This window comes from Haliaeetus albicilla, chromosome 4, assembly GCF_947461875.1.
Source record: "Haliaeetus albicilla chromosome 4, bHalAlb1.1, whole genome shotgun sequence".
Taxonomy (NCBI): Eukaryota; Metazoa; Chordata; class Aves; order Accipitriformes; family Accipitridae; genus Haliaeetus; species Haliaeetus albicilla.
In genome coordinates this window covers 43,199,489-43,221,474 of record NC_091486.1, presented here as the reverse complement: position 1 = coordinate 43,221,474, position 21,986 = coordinate 43,199,489, and the positions used below count along the sequence as shown (strand labels likewise).

At 41.4% G+C, this 21,986-nt stretch overlaps 1 protein-coding gene across 5 annotated transcripts in view; it reads right to left on the bottom strand.

Annotated features, from left to right (window-relative positions):
• Positions 1-16,007, bottom strand: part of TRAF3IP1 (TRAF3 interacting protein 1) — a 45,202-nt gene extending 29,195 nt beyond the window's left edge. The window contains exons 1-6 of one of the 5 annotated variants that reach the window (XM_069782178.1): positions 15,806-16,006; positions 14,942-15,010; positions 10,478-10,639; positions 8,488-8,619; positions 7,861-8,331; positions 6,566-6,643 (exon numbers count right to left, since the gene is read on the bottom strand). In XM_069782178.1, coding sequence (XP_069638279.1) covers positions 6,566-6,643; positions 7,861-8,331; positions 8,488-8,619; positions 10,478-10,639; positions 14,942-15,010; positions 15,806-15,928 — 1,035 coding nt within the window. In that variant the 5' untranslated portion in view covers positions 15,929-16,006. Of the gene's footprint in view, positions 1-6,565; positions 6,644-7,860; positions 8,332-8,487; positions 8,620-10,477; positions 10,640-14,941; positions 15,011-15,805 lie in introns of all 5 variants that reach the window. The other 4 variants (XM_069782181.1, XM_069782177.1, XM_069782180.1 and 1 more) reach the window with 4 other exon arrangements.
• Positions 16,008-21,986: the final 5,979 nt, after the last annotated feature.

Sequence of the window (21,986 nt, the reverse complement as noted above, 5' to 3'; positions counted from 1 at the left end):
AGGTCCGTGGAAGCTGCCACTACTCTAGGTAGGGTATAGTACAGATTTACTACTCGCTCTACCTGAAGGACAGCTGGGGCCCAAATGCCTTCAGAGGAGGTGGAAGGTGTAAAGGAGGACTCCTGCCAGCCCACCAAAACTCCTGGGCATGTGATCAGGGTGGGAAGGAAGCAGTCCATCCCCTTACACCAATCTCAGCTAGCAGAAGGGGGAGACTTGGTAGTGGTGGACTTGGTAGTGTGAGGTTAATGGCTGGACTCGATGATCTTAAGGGTCTTTTCCAAACTAAATGATTCTATGACTTCTGTTTGCATGTAGACCAGAGGATGAAGCCAGCGATGGCATCTGGCCCACTATACATGCACACAGGGCTTCCCACTTCTTACAGTACTGTACACACTAATAAACCAGTAGCTTCCAACAACCCATTCATGCTTCTAATAACCTTCCTGTCTTTTTACCTAAGTCCCTGGTTTCATTAGCAACACTTGTTGCTAAAGAGGAAGCAACCACCTCTGAACACAACAGATGAAGTACAGGTGATTTATAGAATACCATTTTATGTTTCTAGGCTCTCTCTCCCTATAATCATCTCTGCATCTTGTTCAAAATCCTGAAATATGTTTAGCACCTCACAGGATTCCCTCCTTATCTGCTTTTTTGAAGGTTGTGTGAATAACAGTCCATGCAGTTTGCATTCAAGAGTTATCATCAACCCTGCTGATAATGACCATATCTATAATATAAATGAGAACTACAAATTCTTCCATTTCTATGCAAATATTAGCATTATATGTTCCAATAACCTGTAAAAGAAAATTGTCAAATTACACAGTGTAGAACATTCATTTTCCATAATATCTTGCATACAGGACAATGGACCATACATGTCGTAATGGAAAATAACACTACAAGGTGTCTAAAAATATAGGATACTTCTAAGTCTTTTTACTCAAACTACTTTAGGTGACCATGCAAGAGCATCATCTCACCTCTACAAGCTGACAACAGTGTATATCCACTGGCCCCAAAGAGACAGCTACGTGAAGGAGGGGAATGAAGTTTACATGTCAGGGACATGGTGGTAAGTTTGCTTTGAAGGCAAATTTTGCTTTTGTATATGCTATAATGCACCATGAGCTCAAAAGAAGTTCTTGACAAACAAAGAGGAAATGCTTATTAACAACAGACAATCACAGCATGCAAACAGTGTGAGATAAACTGAGAAGCTGAACTACTTGGAGGTGCTTTATAGGAAAGTGGGCAGTCTGTGCAAAAGTCAGCTTCAACAGTTAGTTTAAGCCCTTTAGAAACTACATCTCCTTCACCTCCATGAGGTGTAATATAACGTGTTGTAATATAACATGCACACTCAGAATTTCAGGTATTCAATCAGTCAAAAGAAAGCCCTACATCCTATGCTTCACAAAAATCTAGCCGAATGGACAGTACATGGTCCTGCTTCGACGTAAACTAGTTTTGATTTATACTATCTTCATTGGATTATTACAATTATTATTGGACCCACAACCAGAGCTACCAATATTTTTGTTTCACTCTTCAGGAAACAGAAACATAGAATCATACAATCATTTAGGTTGGAAAAGACCTTCAAGATCATCCAGTCCAACCATCAACCATGCCCACTAAACCATGTCCTGAAGTGACTTGTCTACGCACTTTTTGAATACCTCCAGGGACGGTGACTCAACCACTTCCCTGGGGAGCCCATTCCAATGTTTGACAACCCTCTCAGTAAAAAAATTTTGCCTAATATCTAACCTAAATCTCCCTTGCCTCATCTTGAGGCCATTTCCTCTTGTCCTATCTCCAGCCACCTCACAAAAGAGACCAGCACCCACCTCACTACAACCCCCCCTCAGGTAGTTGTAGAGAGCGATAAGGTCTCCCCTTAGCCTCCTTTTCTCCAGACTAAACAACCCCAGCTCCCTCAGCTGCTCCTCATAAGACTTGTGCTCCAGGCCCCTCACCAACTTGGTTGCCCTTCTCTGGACACACTCCAGCAACTCAATGTCCTTCCTGTAGTGAGGGGCCCAAAACTGAACACAGTACTCGAGGTGCAGCATCACCAGTGCCGAGTACAGGGGAACAATCACTTCCCTGCTCCTGCTGGCCACACTATTTCTGATACAGGCATGTTATAAAGAAAAATAGACAGAAGTCTAAAATGCATGGCTAATATTGAAGTGGTTAATCTTCATTTTAGTTCGTCTTAATTACTACCATCTTTCACAATCACAACATTATGCAAGGAGCAAAAATAAAGCTCATATACCATCAGAGTCTGGCTCTACAGGCCCGCAGGCCACATCTGGTACACTCAAACTTCAGCAGCTCTTTGGGTGATGTAATTATTAGCACAGGTGGGGAAGGAGTTGAGAATAGGTGCTGAGGCTCCTGGAGGAGTGGATTCAGTCATTTATTTATGTCAGGTAGTGACTATAAACACTGCTTAACATTTTTGTAGAGCCACATGTGCACACTGGCAACAGGTGCAAAGTAAAAGCTAAAATTTAATCACTATGGTAGCACACAAAAACATAAATCCCACAATATTTATGATTTGAGTCTTTCCAGAGGGAGATAAAATAGGTCATTCTTCTTCTTACAGATTCAGAGGCTCCAAGACTTTGAAAAGCAGTCACTGGAGCCATTAAAAAGAAATCTTACACTTCATCTCACACCATCCTGGAAAAAACATATTAAAGTGGAATCCTAGATGGATGTATGCATGTTTCCCAGTTTTGAGTAATTACATTTTTATTTGGAGAGGATAGAGCAGCCTGTTGTAAACCATCCAATCTGCTGCTTTGTCCTCATTACTAACCTTTAAATAGGTTCACTTCACTTTAAGACATAACAGTGATTTCTAATGTTTCAGCAGGTCAAGAAGAGGAATATGCTTTGAAAAGACATCCTGCCAAACTGTTAATTCTCCCTCCTTTCCATGCAACAATCAACCTCTACATTCACGCAAGGATGTCATGAACAATTTCTATCAGTGACTTTTATACGGCTCTCATAACTAGTTCTATACATGCTTACATACATCTCCTCTAGCCACGGCCACTCCATGTATCAACAGTCAAAGGCAGAAAAAACAGTCCTACCCAAGCAAGGGAGGGAGACAACTCATTATATAAATCAGCCACTGTGATTTTTACCCTCTAATTCATTAGCTCTACTGACAGTTCACTAATAATAGACAAGAATTAAGTCTATGAACAGAAATCTAATTCAATCAACCCTCCACAATACTTTTCTTCTATTTAGATCCACAGTGCCAGGAGGTATACTTGCATGTATGTATGCTGTAAATAGTGTAGGTGTGTGTAAAAGTTTTATGTAAAATACAACTACATATATAAATACATTTTTTAATTTTGTGCAACAGACTCTTCCTCAAATGAGCCAAATAAACATGGCTCATTTCTAATGCTTTTACTGAAAGCTATGTATCCCTCAAAGACTTTCTTTGCTCTTTCTCTCAAACTGTCTGTATTTCCAGTATTTATTCCTAAAACAGCTATCATTATTAACGGGCAGAATTTATTAGTGTGCAACAGCAACAAGGAAAGATCTCTACTTGCTAAGGTCAATTTGACTGCTGTGGTGATAAACCTATTCAGAAAATATTGATCAATTATCTTTTACTCAAATGAAGGCTCACAAGATGGTGTTCTATTGGTGTTAGCTTCTGCTAACTAAAACCTTTCAAACACAAAACATCTCCTGCTTTTTAAAACATAAGTTTTAATGATGGATTTGTATTTTATGAGCCAGTTATGAATAACTGACACCAAAAAGAGAGGGTCATTCACAGCACCAGAACAAAAATATTTGAGCCATATCCAGCAGATTTCCATGGAACGATTCTCTCTGCTGCTTCTAGGGCAGTTATGTCTTTTTTTCATTCAGTAGTTGTTTCATTATATAGTCGAGATGAGATCCAACAGAAGTAGAAGTTCATTAGATATGACTTAAAGGCTGATTCAAGTGACCAATTCCAGAGCCATACAGTTTGTAGGGCAAAAATAAAAGTCATTATAGAAGTGGCCAAAAGTGACAGGATATTACAAAAAGCTTTAGCCAAGAGTTTCGGCAGCCATCTGTAAAATGGAAGAGACTTTTCCAACGTGTTTGGCCTTAGGGGTAAATGACATACCTGTTCTGCAGTCACTTCATATAAACAGCACCATACGCTTAGAAGCTCTATGACCTTAATCACCTTTTGTCAAAAGACAAACATCTTTATTATTTAGAAGGTCAACAAGTCATGCTATGAAGCGTCCATTTTAAACAAGACTTTTACCTGAGATGGACTGAGAGCTAACAGAATACAACTCAACTCGATCTGATCACAAATAGTGTGGTATGCAACAGCTAGCCTTGAAGCAGCAAGTAGTCTTCTGATTGCCATGTGTTAGCCAAATGTCTCTTCTTAATTCCTACTTATTATACTTGCTTTTTTTTCATTCCAGAAAACTACAGATACCCGTGTGATGACTATTACATGCTGGGTAACATACAGAGCTCCTTTAGTACCAGAAAAATACATTTAAAAAGAAAAAGTCAGCCTGTCAAAATTTAAGTAGTATTTTAAAGCTGGCCTCTGATAATTAGCAGCAAGAAAAATTAAGACTTGTATGAATACAGATTGAATGTTATTAAGACTCCTAATCTCATAGGAGCAAAGCCAGGAACTAAACTTTGAGTGACAGCTTTGCTATACATGTAGAATATGAAAGAAAAAAAAATTAAATTATTTTGTTCTCTAAAGTAAATGCAGCATAAAAGCCATTCTGCCTGAAATTCTGTGGACATCTCAAATGAAATAAAAGTTCCCATTTCCCCACTGCTTTTCCCCCCCACTGTTTCCATGTCCTTCCGCTGTCAAGCAGCATGTCTGAAGAAAGGACCTAATGCAAATACAGAAGAAGCAAGATGAAAGTCAAGTGGAAGACAAATAGTTCACTATGATGTGAAGCCATGTAAGACTAGGCTTGGAAAGAAAGAGCAGCTGTGGCTAGGAGCGTGAGGATAAAGAGAGCAGGACTAGGAGCCAGGCAAAGTGGGTAAATGAGCACAACAGGAACAAAACGAGAAAAGACAAGAGGTCAGTCCTTAAGGCAGAAAAGAGGGGTGACATGTTAGGTACTGTCATATCAGCCACTGCTTGAGAGGGGCTCCTTCAAATTGTTTCACTTGTATTATATTTACAAAAAGCTAAAGACAGATGCTGAATATTTATTAATTATGCAGCAGAGGCTATAAAATCTGATTCAATACTCTTCATAGGCATAAAGACGTAAATTGTTTCCCCCCTTTTTAATACACTTGTTTCACTGCCACGTGACTCAAATGGAGTTACAGTAGTTTAAATCAGGGTAAATCCCTGGAAATAAAGGCGCTACCCTGCTGTGAAGCTACTGTGAGGACAGGAAGATCAACCCCTGTCCTTTAGATGCATTTCCCAATTATTTCATGCTGGAATTTCCTCTAAACCACTTTGTGCAGCTATCTTAGCTCTCCAGCTCTAAAAATTCATTGGGAACATTTTCATTTCATTTGTCTCCTCCACAGTCTTAAGATGATGACCATTTGTCATGCACTGGTCTAAAGCGTGTGTTTTCATCACCTAAAAACTAAGCAGTGTCTACTGTTACGCAAGCAAGTAGAGGAAAGCATGTCATCTAGATTTAAGGTAATAAACCCACATGCCTTGGAATGACTCCCAAAAGCACTTAAGACGGGAAATGAAACTTTACTGCCCCAGTGTATTATTGTGGTGCCCAAGAGCACTACGATAGTTTGGGATGAGGCTCAGAATTTCCATTAGAGACCCAATTTGCAGGAAGTTTAACTTGGCCATGAACATTTGCTTCAGGCTAAAAACTATTTTATAAGCTCTCCCTCCAAGCGCCAATAATTTAAAAAGTTTGGTTGGATTTCAGTCAAAGAATAGCTATAAATTTGTCATCTCATGTAGAAGACACAATGATGTCAGCGGCCCACAGACTCTCAACAGAGACTCCTGCTAGACTTGGGATCCTGCCTATTTTTTCCTAGCCCTAGCTGCTTTAGGTTAATTTACTGAAGTCTCACTCTTTAAACTTTTAGCCATATGGCTCCATAATTCCCCCAATTGCCTCAGGTCATCAAGAAGCAGCAGACACAGACACAATGGTATCACAAGCAACAGCTACTGTTCAGAGGCAATCACTGAGTCGCTATTCTGCCCTACCATCATCCAGCTGCAAAACATGGGCCCAGACTCAACACTGGACTTATTTTCTTTCCAAAACAGTAACTTCTGTTAAAGTACAAAAAAACCCTAACAGCTTCCCAGGAAAGATCCAGAGGAATAAACAGAAAGCTTTGAACAAATAAATATTTTTCCTGAAGTACCCAACATATCAATACACAGAAATAATATCTGGAAAATGAAATAAGCTGAGTAGACCTTCTTTTGTTCAAGCTCAGAGAAATTTAAAAAACAAACAATCAAAAATATTCATCTTCTCAGATCTTCTATGCTACTAACCTCATTATCTGGCTGGCACTTGCTGTCTTTAGTTGGCCTCTGCATTTTTCTAAGTGTGGATTCCTCAGAATCTGAAGACTGAAAAGAAATTAATTGCTTTAGATGCAGTGTGCTGAGAAGCCAGCTACTTACCTGAGTAACGTGAAAGGGGAAATGAGCATAGAGTAGAACTAAGCACATTACAACATGCATCCATCTACCTTATCCATCTACCTGCCCTCTTTACCTTGCCTCCCTCACGCAGGAGACTAACCAAGCAAAATCAACAGTTAAACATTGTTCTCTCCGAGTAACACCAGGAAGGCAAGAATCCTTAAAGCCAGCAGACAGGTACTGACAGAATTGCTTTCCTCACATCTAACAAAATTAAGCTATCCCCTAACAGAAGCATCTTTGATGTCCATGAATCCCAAATTTCTACTATGAACCAGCACGCAACAGAACAGAAAAGGAGAATAGGAAATATTTAGAGGAGGAAGAGAGAAGATAAAAGAACAACAAAATGAAAAGCAATGAAGAGACGGCTCTTAAGGCAGTTTAGGACTTTACACTGAGAAGGCCTCAAGTATGGGGAAATGGTGGATGTGTTCCTTCTCAAAGATGTAACATGATGTGTGGAGTCCACTGCAAACAGAGCACCCTTGCAAGAATCTAGATGGGCTTCCCAACAGTTCTTTCAAGGAAAACAAAACAAAACCAAACCAAACCAAACCCCAAGCTGGAAGCAAGCAGCTTAATCTAGAAAGTCAGAAGAAAAATACAGATGTGCAACTCCATCCTGTGTGTCCTGCTACAGAAGAAGTCAGCTCAGGAGAGACTGGTTATGGCCCAAAGGAACTCTCTTCAGCCCCATCTTCCCTAAAAGCCAGCTATGGCTGCAAGAACAGCATGCATTACTGGGGAGACACACAAGGATAGAAGTACACAGTTCCAATAGTCACTGCCACCTCTCTCTGCCAAACATAATCTAATGTGATCAGGAGAATTCAGACATGCAGAGTTCAGAAAAGAAATGGCTTATTATATGTTCAAGAAGCACAGTCAGATGAGTCTGATGGCTCATGTCAAGATATATCACGACAGAGACATGAATTTACACATACGGCCTCAGTCACACTCTTACCAGATCAAATCCACACCGACACTTTCACTTCATGAGAGTAATTGCTGTTAAAGAAAGTACTTAACTGTTAAATAAGCAGAGAATACGAACATGCAAGGTCATTATAACAAACGTTCAGTCCCTACCACAGCATGCCAAAAGTTATTGTTCTCTGCAATAATGTTTCAATTACCTTTTTCTCTGCTTTATCCTTTCCATGTTCTCTTAAATGCTCCCTATCTTTTTCTCTGTCCCTCTGTCTATCCCTTTCCCGATCTTTTCCTCTATCTCTGTCTTTCTCTCGTTCTCTGTCCCTAGCCTTATCTTTGTCTCTTCCTTTTAGTCTGTCCTTTTCTCTTCCTCCTTCATTTTTTTTCTCGCTTTCCTGTCCTTTATCACGCTCAAGATCATCTTCTCGTTCTATGCCTCCTTTTCCCTTGTTTTTTTCTGTTTCTCTTCCTTGCTTTGTTGTTCTGCTTTTGTTTCTTTCCCTTTCTTGTTTTTCTCCTTCTTTAAAGGTGTCCCTTTCAGGGTCTTTGTGCCTGTCTTCATTATCCTTCTGTTTATCACTCTCTTTTTCTCTTTCTTCGCTCTCTTTCAAATCTCCTTTGGGTTTTCTGTCTCTGCTTGAGCTTCTGTCTTTAATTTCAGTGTCTCTTCTACCCTAAAAAGAAAGTAAAAACTAAAAATTAATTCCAATATATGGCAACTCTATCACACAGTCACTTTACACAGACAAAAATGCAAGCAAAAAACAAACAAACAAACAAACTGCAAAGAGTGGTAGCCCCTGTACCCCACAAAAGTTGTAAATGCCTACCTCTTTATGGCTTTTTTGTTCTTCTGTTTTGGATTCTCTGCTTTCTTTATCTTGAGATTTAGACGGAGGTTTCCCTTTAGCATCAGCTCTTTCCCCAGCTAAGATCCTTTTTACAGCAACATCACTGGACAGCTGCAAGGAATAGAAAACCACCATTGAAATGAGTAAATTATTTTATTAAATATCTATTTTCTTCCTAACTCTGCAATCACCACGACTTGGGGTTGGGGTTTTTTGTTTGGGTTTTTTTGTTGTTTTTTTATAAATAAAGCTGATATTTCTGCTCTTTTGGAAACCTTCTTTCACAGGAAAAATAATGCCCTTTTATGTCCAACACCTCTTTGTACTTCTTGTAATAATTTGATTATATGTACCAGAGCTATATAAATATATGGTGCTTTTTATGTATTATAGCACAATAGCAATTCTCATTCCAACAACTTAAATATTTTTCAAAATAGTAAGGTAAATGACTGTCAAATCCTTATACCACGACTGCTAGAATGGTTAAACACTCTTAAAACCACATTATGTTGTACTTCCATCCACTCTTAGGCCACTCCACTTTCACCTAATACTTGCTCAATCAGCAACAGTCACTAAAGAAAACTACATTAAGAATGACTTCCAATAAGCTGCAGTTACACTGTTTTAAAAGCTTCTGCATCTAGTTCATTTGTTAAGACAACAAGCAATTACTAATTAGATCATTTAGACAGCAAATTAACATCATGTTTTCGTGTCCAAGTGGCAAAGAGTTTGACTACGTTAACAAAAAAAAGAAAAAAAATCATCCCATTCAGGAACAGCTTTTAGATCACTAAAATGGATATTGCCCTGGGGGTTGACTCCTGATTCTCTCCTTGTTTGTAAATGCAAACCTATGAATTTTTGTGGGTTTTCACACTTGGACACAAACTTCTGCACATTATCAACACTTGCCTGGACTACCTAACTCCAAGCAGCGTGCTCAGCTCAGCACTAAAAGTATCAAGCTAGAGACTGAAGGAATCTTTTCCAAAATGAACATCAAGCTTATGTTTCACAATAAAAGCCAAGGGGCTAATTATCTTAGCTCAAATGGGTAGCCTATACCCTCTAGATATTAAATCTCATCACAACGTTCTACAAAGCTGTTCCATCAAGCACATTTTCTAACTCATCCAGTCTCTGTGCCTATGTTTATCAATTTCCCCTTTCCTGATCTCAAGCAAGTCATAAGGAAGAAGCTCACAGCACTCAGCTAATTAAAACAAAATAACACAAGTTTAAACGAGTAGATTATCAGACAAAGATAATCCAAACTAAACTTGCAGACAGCCTGTAAACACTGTAGTATGTCACAGTTAAATATACACAATTTTTTCATACTCATTAATTCAAGGGTTTTAGATAATACCCTTCCATTTCAAAAATCTCTGTAACACCTGTAAGCAAAGAACCCCCATGACTTTTAATGAAACAATGATTTAAGAACTGCTGCTGCAGTTATTTTTAACAGGTTATCAAATTTCTCCTTTGCTGCATTTCCATATTCAAAAAAGCAAAAAAAAAAAAAAAAAAAAAAGCAAGCACATTGGAAAACTTACTTTTATTAGAGAATTAGAGACTCGACTGAAATGTTAAAGGAGATAAAGTCAAAAGTGGCAGCATCTAGTCATGTAATTAATGTGTCTGCATCCAAAAGGTTTAAAAGTTCTGAAGCTTCATATTCTTCTTCAAACCTAACAAATGTTATTAAATGACCAATGAATAAGGTGAAAAATAAAAAACAGTATACATTAAAAGCACTAAAATATCCAGAACATACTTGCATGGAGACCTGGCTCAAACTCTACTAAGGATCATACACCATCTCTCTGTTGTTGTTGCTGTTGTTATTAAGTGGTGACCCAATGTTTATCTTGTGTAATTAAAAACAGCAGAGGAGTGTCAATAAGCTCTGACAATATATCACTATGTGTACAAAATATATTATGTGATGTCATACCTTATTTAAGCAACACTTCCCAATTGCTTGAAGAAATTCATTGGTTTTTTCAGGTTCATGTCCAGCCACAACACGTGCTGGTTTTACTGACAGTGGCTCTCCTGTTACCATTACAACAGCATCAATTGCCTTCTGAAGGAAGCTGATTTTGGCATCTTTATCCTGGTAAAAGAGCAATTAATAAATAATACTGAGACTCCAAAATAATTCCACATACCACCTAAAGACTAGAAAAACTCTGATGGGAGGAATAGTTGTAGAAAGCATCTGTACAACAAGAGCAGCATGTGATTTGTAAATTCAGGAAAGAGGGCTGCCCCTGATATATAATTAGGTATTTATTTCTGATTAAGAAATGACAGCTTTGATAATGGACGAACATTGAACTGGAATGACCAAAGTGAAAGTATAACTTTGTCTTTTTAATATGTTTATCATTTAGCTCCAGTGCATTTTAAGACCACTGTAAGACCCTTGGCACTCTATTTTCACAGGCTACGTTTTAAAGATAAAGTTTTGTTTAACAAATCATGCAAGTATTACCAAAAGAATCACTAAAGAGTTACAATGGGATTGTTACAGCAGATATTGCTTAGAAGGACAGTTCTTGTCCTGAATATTTTTCAGCACAGAAGTCCCAAAGTTATGGGACTAGTAGGAGTCTAAATTGAGGGACTTACATACTTGTACACATACTTTACAAACCAGACTTAACAGTGAGTAAAGAAAACATACAAAAGATGGTGGGAAAGGGATACAGGCATATATTTTTAACTCCACAATTGCCAGACGTGTTTTAGTTTTATAATTATACTTTACAAACAACTTTCCCCAAGTGCCCTTCAGTAGAGATGATGTCTTTTAGTGATTATGCAAAATCGTAAGAAAAAATAAAGACAAAATAAACAAACCCCCACCAAGTAAAATTTTATTGGAGGGTTCCTGGCTCAGAGAATGAAATCATGGTGTGAAGTCTCTGCAGCTGTAGAACACTCAGTGAGGAAAATAAAAGGATTTTTATTAATAAAACATAATAAAATTCAAGGAATATTTACCAGCCCAGCACAGAAGTCTACTCACTCATCCTTTACACTCATGACTGGAGATAAAGAAAGTACTTTACTAGTGTGTTAAAAAGTAAGCCCATATAAGAACAATTCTGTATGTGTGTTTTAATAGGTGTCAGTTCAAAAGAATATAAACTACTGCATTCAAACTGATAACTGAAAAGCAGACCACTATCATTTCAGTTAATTCAGAAAAGGAGCAATTGTAATCATCCAGTAAAACATCTGATTTTGCACTGCACTTACTGTCTGAGTATCTCAGGTGCACAGATCCAGAATGACCTAGATCAAATTTGACAGACATACTGATACAGAGGAAAGCAACTGTATTTCCTCAGCTGAGCAAGGCCAACACTCTTTACAGGCCATCTGGTAGCACTATCTATTCCTGTGGCACTGCAGCTTAACAGAGCTGTTCACATGGTATCTCAAGTCCCAGAGCCACTCTCCATAAACAAGAACTGAGTTCTGCTGCAAGCACGTAAATGATAGTTAAACGCATGGGAAGACAGTCTCTGGAGTCAGGGTATTTCCCATCTTCGGCTCTTCTAAATGGATTAAAACAAACAACTGCCACATAGCTGGGATTTTCAGATTGTCTCCATTAACATCAGGAGCACTTCACCCTCACCAGTGCTCCCTGCACTGAAAAATAAAAAAGGAAAGGAAGGAAACACTGCAACCTCCTTCTATTAAAACAGTTGCCCATCCTTCCAAGGACATATGCAATCTATTAACTTAGAGAAGGAGAAAGGACGCTATTCTAAAGCAAGCATTAAGATCCAAAATTTTCTCGTACATCCTCATCGTTTTCAGCAGTTACTTTATCAGTGTGTTCTGTCCATATAAGAAATCCTCACGAACCCAGTAAGAAATCTACGGTTCCCACCTGCATCAGTAAATAAAATTTCATCAAAATAGACACAAACATCTGAAACAGTGCTGAGAGCTTAAGAAAATATTTTTTTACTGGGTAGATTTCAAAAAAAGGTGTCTCCCCTATTTCAAGTGCTCAGACTTTATATATAGATATAGAGCCTTTTTGTGTGTGTATATCTATACAAAGCTGATATGAAAGATTAAAAGAGCAAGCCTGATATCCAATCTTTCCATTTATAAGAGAACAATGTTTTACTAGATATAACAAGATGAACCTTTCTGATAAACACGCAGACAGCAATATCATCCAATGTAGCTAGTAGAAGAGGTGTATTTGTTTCTGAGAAGTCCCAACAATTAAGGAATCCTCATGCTTTAAATTCCCCTTACATCTCTCTCCAATTGATTGCTATGACTATATATCCCTGAAACAATCTAGAACTCAGTGAGGTCCACGTGCATGCTCTGCAGGGCAGATTTGGCTCGTGCGATGCTTCCAGCCTGCCTCCTGCATCTCTCTATGCAGGAGGAGGGGACCAGCTACCCAAGCAGAATGTATTATCCCAACAGTGGAGACATAAAAGGTAGCACAGAAGAAACAGTGGGTACTTCAGGACCCCACTGCTATGTCCAGGTGGGAGAGGTGAGTTGAAACTAGAAACGAAGACAGTTGCTGTACGTATGTGTGCATGACGCTGCATAGCATGTAAGGGGATGTCCAGGCCAGGAGCCAGCCCCAGCCACTACAGAGGCTGGACCATGAGCTTTGGGCTTTCATCATTTCAGCCTACGCACCTCGTGATCTGCAACAGCATAGAACAGCCAGCTTGCAAAGAGCACCTGTCAATTCTTCCCAGCCCACAACAAGCAGACTGTGGACTGCAGCACTGGGATTATTTCACAGTGGTTACAAACCTTTTCTTTTCTCTGAAAGCATCCTGCCCGTTCCAAGTCTGTGCATCTACTGCCAGATCATCACACCAGGTGAGTACGATTCCGTCGAGTTACATAAAGCAGATCACCCTTGCATAGAAATATACACAGCTATTCACAACATGGACTCCAGCTGCTGCTCTCAGACTCTAGCTCTCTGCAGTTGGTTTTGGTCACTGCATAACGATTACCCTCCTGATTTTCTACAAATCCAACCAAAATCACAGTAAGGAAGTATCCTGTGAGAACCAAGTCTTTCTGCTGACCAGTGTTTTGAGAAGAACACAGCTAGAGGTGTTTTCCCCCACACTACAGCATTTTGATCTCCTCTGCCTGAACTCTTGAAGACCACGATCTCATGGACTGTGAAAGAAATTCTCAGAGAGGTACTCAAGACTGGCGCAACTTCACAGCTATCACAGTACGTAGATGCAAACAAAGACCTACCCAGGAGTTGCTAAGAAATCTGTTTTTTCAATCTACAAATAAAATGCATCATGCTCTCCCAAGAAGAGGCAGGATGTGCTAAGCTGCTCCTCATCACAGAACCTATTGACAAGCTTCAACAGGGACAGTACCAACAAAAACAACAATCCATTGCATAAATAACTTAGATTTTGGTTATCCCAACAACAATAAGAACAGTCACAGAAATAAACATACATATCAGACTGATAATTAGCTGCAAGAAGTACATAAAACATCTATACAATTGGCTGTATGGATGACAAGCCAGGCTCATAGACCTGATACTTTCAGTTGCTATGTTAAACAATCACCAATGGATGTAGCTGTCTAACTAGCAACATACAAACACTACGTTATTTGCCATGAATAAGTAACCAAAGTTTCCAATCAAGTTGGCAGTTGGAGAAGTCAGCATCAGCTCAGCAGAGGCAGACAGTTGAAGAGCAGCAGAGACTAAAGTCACCCTTGTACTTAAGAAAAGCATTTTTCAGTAATAACATTAACCTCCTCTTTCAGTAATTAGCCATTTGAATACTATAATAAACCTATTGTGGAATGCATATACTAGACGAATACCTTGGCAAGTCCTAGGATATTAGGCAAGATTATTTGCTGTTTGTATGTATACAGTATATATATATATATGTATGTGTGTATAGACACACATATAAAGGAATAAATATAAAAACATATATTCCATTGAAAGACCCCAAGACTCTTTAAAAAGCTGTAAATAGACTTCTAGTGTTTGTGATTTATTATCAATGCCTAACTACTTCAAGACAATCTTGCTACATATTCATTCTTTTCATCTGTAATACAATAGTATTTTGGAAACCTAGATCTGGTCACAGATTAACCCTCACTGTTTTGAGATCTTTACAGAAACAGTTCTCTACACACAGCACCTTGTTTGTGTCACATCCACAAATGCAATCTATGGGTGTTCACCTCAGCATTGCATAATATAAGCAACAGGCAATAGCTTTTATAATTTCTTCACAAAACTAAAGACAGGTACTTGACATCAAATGCAGAAAAGACCAAAAATACCTTGTGGCAAGTTTCAAAGAATACTAATATTCAAGCTAAATAAATAAGGAAGTTTCGTACCCACCTTAACATTATCCGATTTCAATTCGAAATCTGTGTAAAGTCCTTTCATAAAACCTGTCACTCTGATTACCTTCAAAATAAAGGAAAAGGACTAAGTTAAGAACACCTGCAGGCCTCTGTTCAATAAAGCTGGTGCGACAATAGGAAATATGTTGGCCTTATTTGCTTTCAGACATGATACCTTGTTTAGAACGATTTCTAAAGCAGGTTCGGAGGTCTGCTGCATCTCTGAACACGCTCTGGAACAAGGAGACTTAATCCTTGCTTACAGCTCAGGCCTCCCTTCCTATTTAATTCCATCTTTAACCTTGATGATTGGAGAATCCAGTAGATTCACAATGTAAACACCAGCATATGCATTTTAAACACAGCTCTGCATTATTGACTTCTTTGCACGTGACTATATATAAAAGCAGCAGCTCGGTGAATGTCAAAATTAAGACTTGTGTTTTGTTTTTTTTAAGTGGGAGATGGAAAAACAACCTACGGGCAGGTTTCGTGAAAGATCGAGTCAGACCCCTCTTCTGGTCTTAACCGCCGCCAGCAACGCCAAACCCCCCGAGATTTTACCTGCTACCCTAAAACCGGGGCGATTTACCCACTGCCCTAAAACCTCGAGGATTTACTTGCTACTCGGAGCGTACCCCCCCGCAGCAGCGACCCGCCTGTGCCGCCCAGCCCCGCGCAGGCCCCGGTAAGGCGTCTGGGTCCCCCCCTCCCGGGTGACCCCCAGCAGAGCTCCCCCCAGCCCCGCGCCCGGCCGACCCCCTCGCTCCCCCCGCCCGCCAGGGGGCGGCCGAGCCGGCAGGGAGGCCCTGTTGCCTAGCAACAGCGGAGCGGGCCCGCAGGCCGGTTCCCGGCCCACCTCGGTGATCACGTCGTGCAGGTAGCGGAAGGGCGGCTTACTCAGCAGCCGGTCCGTCAGCGGCGGCTTGCGGATCACTCGGCCCAAGGACTCCTGCGTCCGCCGCACCACCGCTTCGTTCATAGCGGCGGCGGCGGGACCGCGCCGCCGCCGCCGCCGCCGGCTGCTCCGAGCATTCCCGGCGTGCCGCGCGGCGCAGGGCGCCTCACTGCGCAAGCACAGAGCAGGAGCGGGCGGTTGCTAGGCACAGCGCGGCCCTAGCAACCGGCCCGGCGGCCTGGTTAGGCCCTGCCCTCCCCCGCCCCCGCCCCGCGCCTGAGGGAAGAGCCCCTGGAATCAGCCCCGAAGCCTCTTGGCTCACGCAGCTGGTCAGACCCCAGGCCCTTGTTTGAATAATCAGCAGATAGACAGTGCTCAAACTTCAACTGTATGTTTTGGTGTTCGCTTTTGGGTTTTTTTAATTGTTCTTGAGGTAAAGAATTAAAAGCAAGAGCGATGCATAGGGGAGAAGGAGCCAGTGTCAGGATTGCCCCATCACACGCCCTAGCAAAGCCAGGCCATGGCCATTAAAGAAAAGCACAAGAGCCCCAGCACCGTCCTCGCCTCCTGCAGGCCCATTCCCACCAGGCAGCGTACTACACCCTCCCTGCAAACCCACTTCGTCCCCCCCCCGTCGCAGCCCCCACAGACAAGCAAAAACCTGGCTGTGCCCCAGCCTCCACATCACTGCCAATCTCCCTGACCGGGTTTGGGAACCTGAGAAAGAAAATACTGTTTTTCTGCTTGCCCAGTCATGACCGTGAGTGTTTGAAAGCTGAACTTCAACAGGACTGCATGGGGGCTGTGCCGCCTGTGCTTCAACTTACAGCTCCAGCTCCCCTGCCTTGCTGAACAACCTTAGAAGAATGAATCAGATTTGGGGACAAAAAGAGAGACATTACAAAGCAAATTTATCTGGTATTAGTTCAGGCAAGGAAAGAGGTTATTTTTTCAGCAGAGGAAGGGAAGCAGATAGCTTCCACGCTGACCAGGTAATTACACTTGGGCTCCTGAGAGCAGGTGATTGCAGTGAAGCAATTTCTGTCTTCCCCCAGCCCACCACAATGGTGGGTTGATGACATTCCCAGACAGGACTGGGACTGGGACTACAGGATCTGGTGAGCCTGGGAAGAAGAGGAGGTGTTGACAGCTTCTACATCCAAGGGTATCGGAAGAAGTCTCAGAGGAAGCAAGAAGACTGGGAAGAAGCTGCTCTGGGGAAGTGGGTTGTTTATTCTGGAATCGTGTGGTTTATCTGGATTTCTGCCACCAGCTCTCTACAAAGCATCTGAGATGCCTGAGAAGGAATCTCAGAGGTTTTGTTCAATTTGGCCTTTGGCATGCTCATTTTGCTGAAGAGGTAGTACCCTGAGGAAGCACAGCTCAATTTAACTGAAGAACCAAAAGCTCCACAAATCCCCATGGACCTAAAGGGAGGCATTGGAATTGAAAAAGTACCCAAAGGCCATAAAACAGATAGCTTTAAGTTTAGTCTGGAGACCTAGTCTTTTTGAGGACCTTTGACTAGAATTGTTCACAGACGTTGGGCAAGCTGAGACCAATCCTCCCGGAGGTATCAGTAGGGAATTCAGCTGACCACACAACATCAATAACAGACAAAGCAGCATACCAAATGGCTTAAGAGAAGACTCACAGATCTCCAACATGTGCCAAAAGCCATCCTAACACCAAACGAGTGGCACAGAAACTTGCTGTTTTGAGGACTTCACCACCATCGCAAGCAGGAATAGACGTCAATGCACACTGCCTTTTTTCTCCAGCCTTTGCTTCCTCCTAAAGGAAGGGACTCTGACCTTTCCAGCCACTAGTTTGACTTAATACAGCAGAACTTCTTTGCAGAAATAGGCTGGAAAGCAGCAAGGAAGCACTGTGGTACACATTGCTAGCCAAATATTCAAGGCCAAGCAGCCGGGAATGTAGAGCTCCCTACCTCTGTTTCTTTTTACATACCACAAACAGCAGGTTACTATCTTCAGTCTCAAATAAACTTATGAACTCAGTAGCTTAAATGCATGCATGTATACATGCAGTTTCCAAACCCTATCAATCAACTGACCTACCAAATGCTGCTGTAAAAATATAGATGCAGCTTGACAACAGAAAGCACCCACTGTCTGTCTCAATCAGAGACACATCTAGTTCAGACCTGAGGAAACAGGTACTGGGACACTAGTAACATGGAACAACATACCGACTGCATTATCTTAAAACAAGATTTTTGTTGCTGACTATGATAAATATCAGCAGGTTTTCATGCTTCACTGGGTTTCTCAGTTTTAAGACTTTTAAAAGAGGCAATGGGAAACCACTTTGTAATTGTGCAGAATTCTAATCCAAGTGGGGATTCCCCCAAAGATATCCACAGCATAGGATTTGGGAAGTTTACATTAAAATCAGTTCCTCAGGCAGAAATAAACATTCACACAGTACCCCTTACCCTAACATCAAGAACAGCAACCCAACCAAGTCCATGGAAAGAGCCCGAGATGTGGAAACAATGGCATTTGCTTGGCAGACAGCCTTCCGCTCTCAACATGCTCTTGAACTCTCTAATCCCCTCTCCTCCTTTAAACAGCTGTGGGTTTGTTTGCCCTTTAAATTACTACCACCCCTTAACAGCCATGTTTTGCCTTTTGAGCTGCTAGTCAATACAGAATTTGGAATTTTGTCCAGCAGTCCCACACATTTTGGATTATTATCAACCATCAAAATTACTCCTAGCCAATCAGGTAAACATATCAAATGTATAGTTCAAATCACTGTGAAGACAGTATGCTTTTGAAGATCACCAGGAAACTGGTGAAACACAAACTACTGTCATGCTGTACATCTTTGCTCCTAGATGATTTGAAGTAATTGTATTTTGATGCTGCACAAGCCTGAAATATTTGGTTGGCAGGTTCTGCAAGATACCTTGAAAAATGTAGATTTAAAATAGCCTATCACTGCCATAGAGTTCTGTAGAAGCCCGTACCATCTGCATCTCTGGACATGCTTTATTTTGTGAAGGATCTCTCTCCTATCCTATTGCCACCAACTCCAGGACTGATAACAGCTTTGCCACACAGCATCTTCACATGAGAAGTGAGGTTGTCAAAGTTACAGAACTTCAAGGAGTGCGTATTGCACTCCCTGAGAGCAGCTTATATTCTTTTACAAGAAGGCCTATTCACATATATTTACTATTTACCGTAAATACGATCTCTGGCTTCCAAAATTATTCAGAAAAAGTGGTGTCCTGTCTAAAGTCCTGAGCTTGGTTCTCCTGACAATAGCAAGAGTTTGCTTGCCAGACCTCCCCTTACCATGGGGCCTCATCTATACACCCACTTAGGTGGGCAACAGCCATGATCCACCAGCAGCCCAGGTTTATCTGACAAATAAACTCAGACAAATGAATCCACACTCTATGCCATGCTGGCAATTTTTTAACCTTGGAAGTCTAAGGGTTGTGACTGTGCCCACTCTTCCCTGCTGCTTTAGTAGCACAAGCCTATTGCAGTGGAAAACTAACCATTTTCACTTGGCATGGACATACCAGAGACACTTGGATGTGGCATCATCTTGTGAACGTTTCAGAAAGCAGGCTCCAAGGATGGGAATTCACAGTGAGCAGAGCTCCCACCTGGGACCACTTACACAGTTCCCTTGTCCTAAAAGGTAATTGCATGAGCCCAACACCTGCAAAAATGGAAACCAGTGAGATTTTCCCTGCGTGTTCTGTGTCATTATTTAGCTGTCCTCCCACCAGTAAGCCATGAAGAAATTGGTGGTTGTAGCTCTGGGGCTAATGATTTCTCATTTTCATTTGCTATTGATTCCAACTGCAAGAAAGGTCAATGATAAGGAACTTACACAGTTTGGAAAGGAGAATGAAGCTGGCATCTGATGCCAAGGGTCTTCCCCATTGCTGGCTCTGCATTGCTAAGCCAGCGCTTGCAATAAGAAGTCGTTTTATTCCATGAAACTTTGGACTTGCAGATTGCAAAATGCAGGTTCAGCCGCCAGTTGCTTGAACCTACTCCTCTCCTTTCCCATGTGCTGGATAGAGATCTCCAGTGCATATTCCGTCTTCTCCAGGGCAGCTGGGCTCCAGCTCACCAGTCCAAGGCACTGACAGGTGCTAGTGACTGCTTGGCTACAATCTGGTACGTAACAAAGTAGACAGACATTTTAGAGTGCTCAGCATCTTGTCAAAGAGACTTGCACTTCAAAACACACTTCACTTCAAAATCTGAACCACATCCAACAGGATAAAGTCTATGGCAGAGGGAACTTCTTTCTACAACCCTACCTGGTGACAAGTAATACACAGTCATACGCATCTTCTACACCTTTTTAGTTTTTTGAATACAGGATGAATCTCAGCAAATGTTATTTCTGCCAGCTGAGGTCCTGGCCTCTTAAATACCTCTTTTGGGACTTGGCATGTCCCCTGGTATTTGTTTCGTTTCATGGCTGCTTGCCATGAGATGCATTTGTAGGACTTCCAGCTCTGCAGAGGCTCCGCTGCCCTGCGTCTGCCATCCAGCAGCAACCCCGTTTGCGAGACATGTCCCAGAGCTACGGATGCAGCTTGCTGGCTGATCCTGCCTGGATCAGGGTGAAGCAGGCTTGCTGTAGCATTCCCATCCTCAAGGTGACAAAAAGATTCTGTGCCTCAGGAGTGCTGCCTTGTGGAAAGCAAGGGAGAAATGAGGTGAATTACCTTTGTGAGTTATTTTTTCAGATATAAAAGCAATAAATTGATAAATACACCTTAAATACATTTTGTGTGCAGATAACTAGACAGGCAGAGCTGTGTGGTTTCCTAGATAGATGTTTCCTGCTGGTTTTGATCACTTCAGTACAGATTCTATACCTGCTTAAGATATTGAGCGGAAGGACCATTCAGGACCCTAGCATAAATTTGGTTTGGCTAGTTGTGTTTGGTGTATTGGATAAGACCCAAACCATGATAAGCAACCTGGAAGCTGCAACGTATTTACTCTAAGGAGTGCTAATGGAAAGGCTTGTTTGATTTATTCTGTTACATCATATAAAAAGAATTTTTGCAATTAATGGGTGTATGGTGCACAATCAAATTTCTTTTATCAGGAGAAACACTCTGAGTCTATTGAAGCCATGTACCATATCATGCCCGCAGTTACAGTGTGCACCTATTCGATCTGCCCTGCTGTAGCTGAAATTGAAAGCAGTAACTTTCATGAGAGCTGGGTCGCTACAAAGTGTCACTTTGTTCTCTGGATCCACCCCAGCTTTTTGTCTTTAAATTTTGTCTGTGTGCTAGTTTCCTTTTGCCAGCCTCTGCTAACGCTGTCCATGCTGGCTTTTATTTCTTCTGTAATCAGAAAAGCTTGTCGCTCAGAGCACAGCAGCATACTTGCACTTTTATAGTATAGTTTTGCAAATGAGCAGAGCTTTTGAATATTACTGAAATGACCATCCATCTTCATCTGCACAACTCAACCTCCCCATGCAATTTATATCCAGATTTCATGCAGTACCATTCTGGTTCAAGAAACCTGCAATGTTTGCATATTTCAACAACTCCCTACCTACTGTAATCCTCAGCCTCAAGCTAGCAATGTGCTCTAAGTCACTGGCACTGCTCCTGAGCTTGCTTTGTCACCCTCCAGCTCTGGATACTGCCTCTTCACCTTGCAAGTGAACTGGAGATGAAAACCACTAGTGAAGTATGAGAACATACATATATAAATAAAAAACCCTCCAACACCTGGAAGCCAGTTCACTGGCTCAATGAAAAGGTATAAAGAGGTGAGAACAGAGGGCAAGTCAAAGGTAAGAAGGGGTCTCTCCTTTCCTATGAGCTGTGCTGGCTCCAACCCCTCCTTCTGCACTGTGGACTCCAAAGAAGAAGGGTTTGCCTCCCTTCTGTGACCACAGCCATTGCCAGCCCCAAGGTCTAGCTGGGAAACAGCCGAGGGCTGTTGTCCTTTGTCATTCAGGCAACAGAAGCAAGCACTGAAGTTGAAAGTCCAAGTCCTGCTGGACCTTAAATACAGGCAAACGCTGTTTCTTCAAAAAGTGCCAAGGAAAGGCATTCACACACAACAGCATTAGAACAAGCTTTCCTCTGGTTGAGTAACCAAGCATTAGA